Below are 12,098 nucleotides of genomic sequence, written 5' to 3' on the forward strand. Positions count from 1 at the left end.
CAGGGCTCTTCAGGGAGAAAGACATCCCATCATGAGTGTCTGAGCTTCACGCTCAGGGCTGGTAGCGAAGTCTTTTCCGATCCCAGCTCTGCCTGTGGGGCAGGGCGCTGGCACTGAGCTCGGCATTGGCACACCGGGGCTCCCTCTTTGAGCTCCACTTCCACGTCCGCCATGTCCCAGGATTCCTGAGGACATAATGGACCTGCAAGAACTTCGAAAACTGGAAAGTGCTAGGCAGACAAGAGGTCTTAGGCTTCCTGTGTTTGGAACTCTGGAGTCCCCAAAGAGGCAGGGATAATGGCCTTCAAGGAACAGGGCAGGGCACAAGGAAGAAGAGGCGAGGGAGCAAACTCCTGGCTGTCCTCGGCCTCTTCGATTCTCTCATTATTCCACGAATGTTTGTTGGACGGCTGATGAGCAGTGGCAAGCGGTGCCACAAGTCAAATACGTGCTGTTCGAGTTTATTTTAATTATGGAGACTTTCAAGGTAGACAGAATAGTCTAATGAACCTCTAAGCACCCCTCCCGCAGATTCAACAATTACCAACTCACTGCTAGTCTGTTTCATCAACACCCCTCCTCCTCCCACACTCCACTTTATTTTTTAACAGCTTTATTGAAGTCTAATTTTTATGCCGTAAAATTCACTCATTGTAAGTGTACGAGTCAATGATTTTTAATAAATTTAAGGAATTGTGCAGCCATCACCACAGTCTGGTTTTAGAATAGTTTCATCACTCCCGAAAAGACCCTCCCTGCCGGTTTATAGTGCATCCCTTCTCCCAGCCCAGCTCCAGCCAACCACTGCTTTGCTTTCTGTGTCTGTAGATTTGCCATTCCATTTATATGGAATGTCTTTTATATCTGGAGTTTTTCACTTAGCATATAATGCTTTTGAGGTTCATCCACGGGGTAGCGTGTACCAGTACTTCACTCCTTTTCATTGTTGAATGGTATTCCATTGTATAGACAGACCACATTTTGTGAACCACACTTTATTTTGAAGCAAACTCCAGACATTATATCATTTCATCTGTAAATATTTCAGAGTGAATCTTTAAAAGACAAGACCTTTAAAAATGCACAAACACAATACCATTATCACACCTAAAAAGTGGGCAAATCCCTAAAGTCATCAGATGCCCAATTGGCTCTCGTATTTCTAACTGTATCATTACATGTCACGATTTTTTTTATGGTTATATTTTTACAGTTTGTGTGATCCGGGTCCACATTGTGATCTACTGATGTGTCTCTGAGCCTCCTTTAACCTATAGGTTCACCATATCTCTTTTCTTGCCTTGTAATTCACTTGATGAAAAGGGACTCCAGACTTGTCACATGGCCAGTGCTAGAGGCAAGGAGCGTCAGCAGTGGAAGGGGATGTAGGGATCATCGAGCAAAAGTGCTCAGGGAAATGGGGAGGCAGAGGCCAGTGGAGGGAGGCCCTTGCCGATCCCTCTGCCTCCTTAGTCTCAGTTCACTGGGCCAAGCTCTGGGGACACACCTCCGCTGCTCCAGCTTCTGCCCCTGTCTGGGTAGGTGTGGAGGTGGGCAGGTGTCTCGTCAGGATGGGAGTGGTTGGCCTGGCTCTGGCCTGGCTCCCAAGGGCCACCTGTGGCCTGGTGGTGAGCCTGGAGGGGCCCCGCAGGTGATGGGGAAGCCTCCTGGCCTGAGGTGGCCATCTGAGGTGGCCAGCCCTGCAGCCTCGTCGCCAAGCACTGCCCTTCTTCTTGCTGCCCTCCTTCTCACGTGTCTGTGTTTCTTTTCTCCTCCATGCTATGGCAGTGGTGCCCCGTGCTGATGAGACAATACTTGGTGCAGCCCCAGGCAGTCCTTTTCCAGGTAATTTCCTAGGGACCCAAATGACGCTCAGTGCACACTCTCCTGGGGCACATGCCTCCTTGAGTCCCACGCTAGGATTCCTTAACCTCTCACGGCGCTTAGTTTCCAAAGTGCTATTTCTCTCCCTGCTCCTTAGATGCTCACGATCACCCAGGCAAGCAGGCAGTGAGGGATTAGAATTGAACTCCCACTTTACTCAATAGGAAAACGAGGCTCAGAGAGCTGGCCTGGCTTACCTAAGGCCACACTGGTGAGAAAGAGGCAGGGCTGGGACAAGAACCCTGTGTTATCACTCCTAGTTCAGTGTTTCTTCCACTACTGGGTCAAGGGCTATAAATGATGCAGATAAAAATTAACTGAGGAAGTCATCCTCCTCCCTGTACCTCAGTTTCTCCACGTTGGGAAAGATGACCCTGAGCATCCTTCTTGCACTGACATTTGCAAAAGCAAGGGTTTCCATCATCTGCAGCATGCTGTCTGTGAGGAGAACGCACGTACTGGGGCCTGGTGGTCTTGACCTCGAGGCCTTATAGGAGTCTGCGGCAGCAGGCAGAGGAAGCTTTATTCCAGTTGGTTGCATTGGAGTGGGCAGTCTGTGAATCGCTGACCTCAGTTCATTTCTCTTCCTGGGTCATGGTCAAGGACAGCACCAGGGGGCCCTGATGAGGAGGGAGCAGAAGCCTGAAATGACATCCTAAGAAAGAAGCCCAAGGGCTCAGAGAAATAAGAAATGTGGAACACAGCTGCTGCCTGTGGCTGTCAGTGGCTGGGGGTGGGGTGGGGTGGGCACAGATAGCCAAGTGCATGTGTGCGCCAACATGTTTACACATGTGCGACTGTGTGTGCACCTCTGAACCCCACTATTCTTCCCTTGGCTTCCCAAATAACTATGAGAAATGGAAGAAGATGGCCATTGTTGCCAGGAAAAGAGGCATCAATAATGCTTCCTCTCATCTCTTTCTCTCTCTTGTTCTCTCTCCCTGATCTTCCTTTCTTCCTCTCTTTCTTTTTCTATCAGCCAATCTCTCTCAGGCTTCTCTTTCGCAAAGGACTTGGGGTGGCCTGCAAAATAAACAATTACATGTATCTTAGTTAAGTCTGAAAAAAAGTTTAGAAATTATGTAGAGAAAAGGGGAAGATCGGTGCGCCAGGAGATAGTAATGATGTGGTTCTGGTGATCGAGCAGCGAATTTGACTGAGTTTCCTGGCAGTCAAAGCAAAAAGGGATAGGCAGTGGTTTCTAGTATTTCTATTGTTCAGGCAGATGCAGCTTAACGATTCATCTGGGGAAAATAACTTTTCCCTGTTATTGAATTGGAGGAGGGATTGACAAGGAATTTGAATATTCTAATGAACGTGTCTCCAGAGGTTTAAAAAAATGTTCTTTATGTGGCTGTTTTCTTTTATTGCCTCTTACAAATGTGGAACGTCTGATATTCCATCAAAGACCAGTGAAGTTGCTACCCTAGGAGGTTTAACATGTTAGACAGAGACATTGCTTTCTGGTCACTTGACTTGGTGAGGAGTAGAGGGGGAAAGGGGCTAGGGGGTTCTTAGAATATCACGTAGAGCTCTTGTTCAAACACTTCCCAGTTAATTTTTGAGTGTTGTGGCTGATGACATACATTCATTCATTCATTCAACAAGCACTTAGGGGGCACTAAGGATGTTTTATTTTCCATGCTCTCAAGGCAACCTGGATGGAGATAGACAAACAGTCATTATACATGGCGATAATGGAGGTCTGTGCGAAATGCCACCAAGTACGGAAGCGTAGGCAAGGGAGAGAGTATTTCTTTGAAGGAATGTGGGGCCCTTGAATGGCTTCACTGAGGAGGTGACATTTGAGCTGGGTCTTGTGGATAATGTAGGAGTTCTCTAAGTGACTGAGTGAGACGGGCCCTCCAGGAAGAGGTGGGACAGTGTGTGGAATGGCTGAGGAGCAGCCAGGGTGGTGATGTTCCAGGGAGCCCAGGAGATTGGGGAGAAGGCAGTTGCCTTTAGAGATCACAGGCAGCTCCAAAGGGACAGACAGCGGTGAGGACTCAGGGAACAGTTAAACACCGAAACTACGTGACAGCCTCCCCTGGCTATGCAGGAGCAGAGTAAGAGCTGGGAATCCCACCAAAGAGGAGGGTGGGGCTCTGGGCAAGCCCCACAAGACGGGGATGGTGGAGACACAGACGGTAAAGGGACTCATTTCTGAGTTCCACTGTCCCTCAGGCCCCAGCTCCTTAGGGAGGCTCGCCTTACCTTTTGGGAGCCAACAGTGGTTGAGTGACTGGATTTTTGGACCTCCCACTGCATGCATAGTGAAAGTTGACGATTTCACATCTGGAAAAGATGATCCAAACCCAACTCTTGAAGTGACTGGATAAACTTTGTTTGATACTGAATTTATTGACTAAAACAAATAGCAAATAGCAAAAAAAGCTCTTCCATCTGGAAATTAAATACATTAAGGGCAGGATATCCTTGCTGGCCACCCTTTCTGCAATTCCCTTAAAGCCAGGTCGGCTCTGCTTTCTTGGGGGAAATAGAAGCTTTGCCTTGCAGAACCTGCTGCCCAGCCCGTGTCAGAGAGGAGAGGCTGGAGTCTAGGAATGGGGCGGGCCTGGGAGGGGTGAAGGATGCTGGCTCTTGGCTGGGATGCCACCTGGCCCTATGAAGGAGCCCTTGTTCTTGTTTTCACCCAGTATTCACTGTGTAAGCCCTTCACTGTCAAATTCCAGTATGGCTACCTCTACCTTTCCATCTTTCCCCTTTATGTTTCACTCCCTCTAGCTATTGCATGTTTCCTGTTTCTGGATCCCTCCTGTCCTATTGCCTCAGAGCCTTACTCAGAGCCTGCCTCAGAGCCTGCCTCAGAGCCTTACTTCAATTGCCCTCAGCCTTGGGGGTCAGGGATGGCTCAGTCCCAGGTTAAATATGGCCTGCCCTAAGAGACCCTTCCTGACCACTTCCTAGGTAAATCAATGGCTCTGTGCTCTTTGTCCCTCTTGGATGGAATTTCTGGGCCATGTGTCTTTTCTCTTGGGGTTTGTGGATGAGAGTTAAAGTGTGTGTCTGGTTTCACACACCATGTTGCATTCAACACGGCTTAACAAATGTTGGATAAATACATACCCACTATGCACAGGCCTTCACTAGGGCATTCCAGAACATAGAGAGGAGGGAGGAGCTAGGACCTACTCCTGCAGGCCCAGAAACTTTAGAAGATGCCCCTTATCAGAGGCGTTTTGATCTCTCATCTTTGCACGCAGCAATGCACTGAAGGAGCTGCTTGAGGGGAGTGGAATTCTATTCCAAATTTCTTCTTAGCAAATTAGGAGGCTGATGCCATGACCTAGTCCCATTCTGTGGGGGATGAAGTCTAGACAGTGACCTTTTCCCAACAGCTCCCTGCTGTATGGAATGAAGGCTGTGTTTTCCAAACTTTGCTCGTTGTGACCTATAGCAAGAAATACATCTTAATCTCCACCTAGTACACACATACCCACTGGTATGTGAAACAAAGATTCCCAGAACAGGACTTACCCTTTCTATGTGTGAGACCCTTGGATATTTTTTGTTCTATGTCATTCTAATTTCATTTTTTAAAATATTGGGACTGGAAAATTGATTTCACTACCTTTTAATGTGGCAGGATCCACAATATGGAAATCATTAGGGTAATTGCCAAGATGTTAGAGTCGGATAGACCCAGGTTTGAATCTCAGCTTGGGCACCTAGAAGCTGTGTGGTCTTAGACAGGTCACTTCCCCTCTGTAATAGAAGTTTCTGTTTATTCATCTGACACAGAGCCTACTTCAAGGGGTGACCATGAAGACTAAATGGGACAGCACAGGTAAAGCTCCTGGCACAGAGTCGGTGCTAGGTGTGAGCGTTTGATGCAGTTGTGAAGACTGTGGTTGTTGGTGTCCTGGCACCACTTGGCAGGGCCAGCAGAGTGAAGGTGGGACTCACACATCCTGGGGAGTGGTAGTCAGGAAAGACTTTCTGGAGGAGGAGGCACTGAGGCAGGATGGCAGAATGACGGGGACCCAAAACTGTCCTCACAGTGACCAGGAGCCCCCTGTGAGCATCCCAGGACAGAAAAGGCACTCGTTTCTCTTCTAGGAACGGCAGACTTGTTCTCAAGAATTTTCAGCTGGACCTAGAGCTGACCACACGAGACGCCTTTGCCTTCCACATTTAGGTCTCTAATCCACCTGGAATTGATTTTTGTGTCTGGTGTAAAGATCCAATTTCTTTTTTCCCCCCTGTTTCTGAATGGATAACCGGTTACCCCCCTCTGTTTATTAAAGAGTCCATCCTTTCCTGCTGATTTGTACACCGCCTCTCTCATATATCACAGTTCCATATGTGCGCGGATCAGTTTCTGGACTCAATTCTGTTTCATTGGTCTATTTATCTATCCCTGTGCCAATACCACACTGTCTTAATTACTGTAGCTTCATAGCGATTCCTGATGTCTGGTCGGCCTGTCCCCCCAGCCTTGTTCTTCTCCCTGAGAAGTACGTGGCTCGCCTGGGGCCTGTGTTCTTCCCCACACGTCTCAGAATCAGCCTCTGATGGAAGACGATGGACGAGCCCCAGGGGCCTCTGGCTAAGCTGTCCTCACTGAGAATCATCTCGGAGAGCCTGGGCCCACAGCACCTCCTGGACTCACTGCCGCCCTCAACCCTGGTTGGCTCCTAAGCTGCCAGGAAAGTACTTTCTAACTGATTTGTAGAGAAAAGTGCCCGTCGGAGTTTCTTTTGCCTGCCGCTTGCCCAGTGGCTCCTTTGGTTTCCCTCCTAGTGGCTCAGTCCTCATCACCCAGGGGGCCTGAAACTCCTACCGGAAGACTGCTAGCTTCCCTGTCCCTGCCTGATAAGGATATAATCCTGGACAGACACGGACGTGTCCTCTATTGGCAATGCCAGCGTCCTAGAGGAAACTCCCCTCACCAAATCTTGGCATCACAACCAAATTCTTTGTCTTAAGTGTTTGCAAATATTTTCTTTACCTGAAAATAGGCCTGGGGGTTGGGTTGGAGGAAGAGATGTGTTTTGCTCATGCCTATAATTTAGTCTGTCCTGAGTGGGAAGATCCAGGTTGGCATCTTTGCTGTCTTCTCTGGACACAATGGCTTGGATGGCAAGGAAATGGCTCGTCCCAAGCTCTGATTTCATGAACCGGCTTAAAGAGAGGAGCATGACTCGTGGGCCAAATGCGCATGGCTGGTGTGGACTTGGTAAATCAGATGTGTGTGCCCCATGGTTTTCAGCATACAGGTGTTTGTGTGCTTACAGAATTCACAAGCACGTGCCAAGCTTTGGCACAGTTGGCTTGACGTATTGGGTTAGGGTGGGCGTTATGGTGACCCACCCCTGGCCTGGGATTCAGCCCTGTCGACCATGGGCAAAGTCCCTTCCCCTTGGGCCTCGGTTTGCTTGTCTGTGAAATGGGGGTTTGGACTGGATGGTCTCCCAGGTTCCTTTGAACCCTTGTTTCTGTGATTCCACTTCTGTGATTTGAGAGCACAGAAATCAAAAACCTTCTTTCTTTTTATCCTCTTGGCAGGAAGACTCTTATCTCTGCCTTGCTTTTGGTTACTGATCTGTCCCTCACTGCGCTGAGGAGGATGGCTTTCTCCGCCCAGCTGGAGCTGGGAGAGGGGAACCCGCCTGTCCCAGAGAGAGTTAGGTTGGATTCTTGCGACTCCACACTGAATCCTCCCCACCTCCTTGCCTGGGAAGAATTGTTGCTTCTTGACAAAAGCTGAATCTGCCCTTTCAGTCCCGGGGGGTTCATGAGCCCCCTGTGGGCCTTGGCACAGGCATGGACTGGCCCAGCTTGGTGGCTGAGCTCAGAACGTGGCAGTGGTATTTGACCAGGGTGCTTCGAGGTCTTGGTGCTGAGACGTCTCTGTTTCCTCTTTCAGACCACGGAGTATTCAGCCATGGCCTCACTGGCTGGAGGGCTGGACGACATGAAGGCCAACCTGACCAGTCCCACACCCGCTGACATCGGGAGCAGTGTGCCTGGCCCGCAGTCCTACCCCATCGTGACAGGTGAGGGCGCCCAGGTGTGGGGGATGCATGGGGGAGAGAGAGAGAGAGAGAGAGAGAGGCAAAGAGAGAGAATGAGTATGTGCATGGTGGGAAGAACAGCCTCTTGGTGCCTTGGGATGTGACTGGCCCTTTTTCTATTAATGAGGTTATGGGGTCCAGGAACAGGTCAGGTGCTGGGCCAGGCTTACGGCTGTGACGAGATGTCGCTGTATGTTATTCTGATAAAGCCTTGGAGAACAAATGCCAAATGGACTGTGGCCAGGGTGGGGGCAGGTCAGGTCCTGTCGGGGACCCCCTGTGGGTGGGGCTGAGTGTTCAGAGGCCTGGGATTTATCCCTTTCATGAGGTGGGCGCCAGCTTCCAGAAGGATTCCTCGCAGATGGCTGTTGGCATTTCACATTTCTAGGCAGAGGCTGAGTCAAGAAGGGCAGGGGGCTTATGCTGGAAGGTGCTCGGTGGGTGCAAAGCAGCTGCCCTTCTGGAAGGACCAGAGCCAGCCTCCTTGGCTGTCAGTGTGAGGATTAAGAGTGTGAGCCATGGAGGCACACTCTTGGGTTTGAACTTGCCATTTCCTAGCCGTGCAATCTTGGGTGAGTCACATAAGAATTCTGGGTTGGGGCCTTTTTATCTGTAAAGTGAGACTAGCGTTAGCACCTACCCCACAGGGCTATTGTGAGGATTAAAGGGTTCATACATACAAGGTGCTTGGACTGTAGTCTAGCACACAGTACACACCCAATACATGTGGCTATTATTCCTCTCCTGGTGGCTGCTCAGCATGGGGCTCGTTGCTGCAGAAGGGCCGGACGAGTAGGGGCAGGACAGGCAGACCCTGTCCCCCAGCAGCAGTGGGATAACGTGGAGTCTTCCCGCATGGACAGACCCAGCTGCCAGCGCAGGGAGGTTGTCCAACTGGGCAAGCAGGAGCCCCTCTTGGGGACTGGGCAAGTAGACAGTGGGGCTGGTGGGCTGCACTTGGGCCAGAGCCTTGGATCCAGTCTGAGGTAGCAAGATGTCCCCATGGGCATGTAGGCAGGACACAGGTGGCTGTGGTTGCATCAGGGAAGCTGGGTTAGACTCGAGTTAGCCCTTTAACAGTGGGTCACTCGGGCCCCAGCCCCAAGGCAGGGAGGGCCAGATCTAAGACCTGGGCTTTCAGGTCAGCCCTGGGGCTCAGGCAGGAGTAGCCAGGGCTCTGTTTGTAGATTTGGGCACCACGTGAGGGTCAGTTAAGTGGCAAGAGTGACTTGGTCCCCTGTCCTTTGGAGATGGGGCAAGAGCCTGGAGTGCAGATGAACCTGAGGGGGGAGGTGTCAGCCAGCCATGGGTCAGGGAGCCAGGGAGCCTCAGTCAGAGTGAGCCTTTACCAACATCACAGATGTCCCATGAGGTCTTCTCCCTGGTGTCACCAGAGTCTGAAGACACCTTCATTTTGCAGATGCAGAAACCAAGTCTCAGGGAGGGGTATTGGCTTGCCCAACATAAGGGGTAAAGGGAGAGTTAGAGCTGGCCCTCTGTCTCCTAGATCCTTATTTTTTTCAAGGAACCACAAATAATTAGGGAGGTGGGGTTGCTAGAGTGGAAAGAAGTCTGGACTAGCTAATGATAATGGTAACTGGCACTTTATTGAGTACTGAGTACCAGGCACTATGCTAAGTGAACTTGTTTTACCCTCAGAGGAACCCCAGGAGATGGGACATTATTATCATGTCCATTTCATAATAAAGAAACTGAGGCTTGGGGCACTTAAGTAGCTTGCCTGAGATCACAGCTGGTGACCAGTGGAGTTGCAGTTGAACACCAGGGCCTGTGCTGCAGGCCGCTCTGCTACACAGGTCACCTGGGGCTAATCCAGTGCTGTCATTGCCTTGTGGTCTGACTTTGGACACATCTCTGAGCCTCAGTTTTTCCATCTGTAAAATTATCCTGGTCTCTCAGGGTCCTTGCAAGGATCAAATGAGATTCCAGAGGAGACTGTTCTGCAGAGGCGAGGGTTCGTTACTGGGGTTCATGGGAAGTTTGGGTTTAGGCAGATCAGAAGATATTACCGGCATACCTTGGAGACATTGTGGGTTTGGTTCCAGGCCACTGCAATCAAGCAGATATTGCAATAAAGCGAGTCACACACATTTTTTTAGTTTCTCAGCACATATAAAAGTTATGTTCATTATCCAGGTAAGGCTGTGGCTGCCATAGATAATGATTCCTCTGGTGGATTTGGGCAAAGTACATTGAAAACATTCTGGAAAGGATTCACCATTCTAGATGTTACTAAGAACACTCATGATTTGTGGGAGGAGGTTAAAATATCCACATTGACAGGATTTTGGAAGCAGTTGATTCCAACCCTCATGGATGACTTTGAGGGGTTCAAGACTTCAGTGGAGGAAGTAACTGCAAATTCGATGGAAAAAGCAAGAGAACTAGAATTAGAAGTGGAGCCTGAAGATGTGACTGAATGGACGTTATGTTAACAGGCATGAAAAACTCTTGTACATCTTCATCAGAGCTCTTTGGTGATGAGATACAATGAGCAGTCATGTTTTGAAAGGGATTCTTTTTTGTCTGAGCATTAGGTCTCAAAAGTAGGCTTAAAATATTCAGTAAACCATGTTGTAAACAGATGTGCTCTCACTCAGGCTTTGTCGTCTCATTTATAGAACACAGGCAGAGTAGATTTAGCATAGTTCTCACTAGCCCCAGGATTTTTGGAATGGTAAGTGAGCATTGGCTTCAACTTAAAATCACCAGCTTCATTACCCCTAACAGGAGGGTCAGCCTGTCCTTTGAAACTTTGAAGGCAGGCATTGGCTTTTCCTCTCGAGCTATGAAAGTCCTAGATGGCATCTTCTCCAGTGTAAGGCTGCTTCATCTACATTGAAAATCTGTTGTTTAGTGGAGCCACTTTCATCAATGATCTTAGCCAGATCTTCTAGATAACTTGCTGCAGCTTGTACGTCAGCACTTGCTACTTCACCCTGCACTTTTATGTTGTGGAGAAATAAATATCTCAGGCCAAAGTCAGAATTGTGCTTAATTTTGAAATATTAGAAGTATTCTAATTATCAATATAATCATTAACCTTTTTATAAGTAAACAATATTTAGCTAGAAAACGTAATAGAAGAAAAGAGGCTGGGCGCGGTGACTCACGCCTGTAATCCTAGCACTCTGGGAGGCCGAGGCGGGTGGATCGCTCAAGGTCAGGAGTTCGAGACCAGCCTGAGCAAGAGCAAGACCCCGTCTCTACTAAAAATAGGAAGAAATTATTTGGACAACTAAAAATCTATATAGAAAAAATTAGCCGGGCATGGTGGCGCATGCCTGTAGTCCCAGCTACTCGGGAGGCTGAAGCAGTAGGATTGCTCAAGCCCAGGAGTCTGAGGTTGCTGTGAGCTAGGCTGACGCCACGGCACTCTAGCCCAGACAAGAGAGTGAGACTCTGTCTCAAAAAAAAAAAGAAAGAAGAAAAGAGCCCATTAACAAAAAAATACATACATACATATATGTATGTATACACATGTATATGTGTATACCTAGGAATAAACTTAACTTTAAAATTCCCCTAAGGAACATAAGAATAAATGGAGAGATGTCATTTGTTTTTAGATAGGAAGACTGAATATCATAAAGAGATCTAAGTCATCTATTAATTTAAAACCCTCCCAATCAAAATGCCAAGAGAATTTCTTTGGAATTTGGCAAAATTATGCTAAATACTAGATAAACAAACACTCTGGGATAGTTAGAAAAATTCTAAAATAGAGATATAAGTAAAAGTCCTAGCATATTTAAAAACATCTGATAAAGCTACAATAACTAAAACTTTTTGTTACTGAAACTGAAGTAAACAGACAAATGGAGCAGCATAAAGAGTTAAGAAATAGACCTTAATATATGTGGACATTCATAAACGCAACATTTCAAATCAGTAGAGAAAAGATAAATTATTCATTCTATTAATGGTGTTGGTACAGTTGGGCCTGCTGGGTCCCTGCCTCACTCTTTATATCAAAATAAATTTCAGGTTGAACAAAACTTTAAATGTAAAAAATGAAATTATATTAAAACTTATATACAGTGAAAAGCTTTATTCCTACCTTTGTCCCTTTCCACACCATTCCCTCTGCCACTGTAGTTAATCACTTTTATTAGGACATTGTGTAACTTTCCTGGGTTTCTTGAGGCAGACAAA

The 12,098-nt window shown here is 48.0% G+C and overlaps 1 protein-coding gene across 9 annotated transcripts in view; it reads left to right on the plus strand.

The window, feature by feature from the left end:
- PAX5 (paired box 5) overlaps nt 1–12,098 on the plus strand; it is a 177,665-nt gene that overhangs the window by 92,436 nt on the left and 73,131 nt on the right. For 7 of the 9 annotated variants that reach the window (XM_012656063.1, XM_012656072.1, XM_012656081.1 and 4 more), the window contains one exon: nt 7,775–7,904. The exons of the other annotated variants lie outside the window; for them this stretch is intronic. In XM_012656063.1, coding sequence (XP_012511517.1) covers nt 7,775–7,904 — 130 coding nt within the window. The remainder of the gene's footprint in view (nt 1–7,774; nt 7,905–12,098) is intronic. 9 annotated transcript variants of the gene reach the window in all.

Source organism: Propithecus coquereli, unplaced genomic scaffold (assembly GCF_000956105.1).
Source record: "Propithecus coquereli isolate 6110/MARCELLA unplaced genomic scaffold, Pcoq_1.0 Scaffold114, whole genome shotgun sequence".
NCBI lineage: Eukaryota > Metazoa > Chordata > Mammalia > Primates > Indriidae > Propithecus > Propithecus coquereli.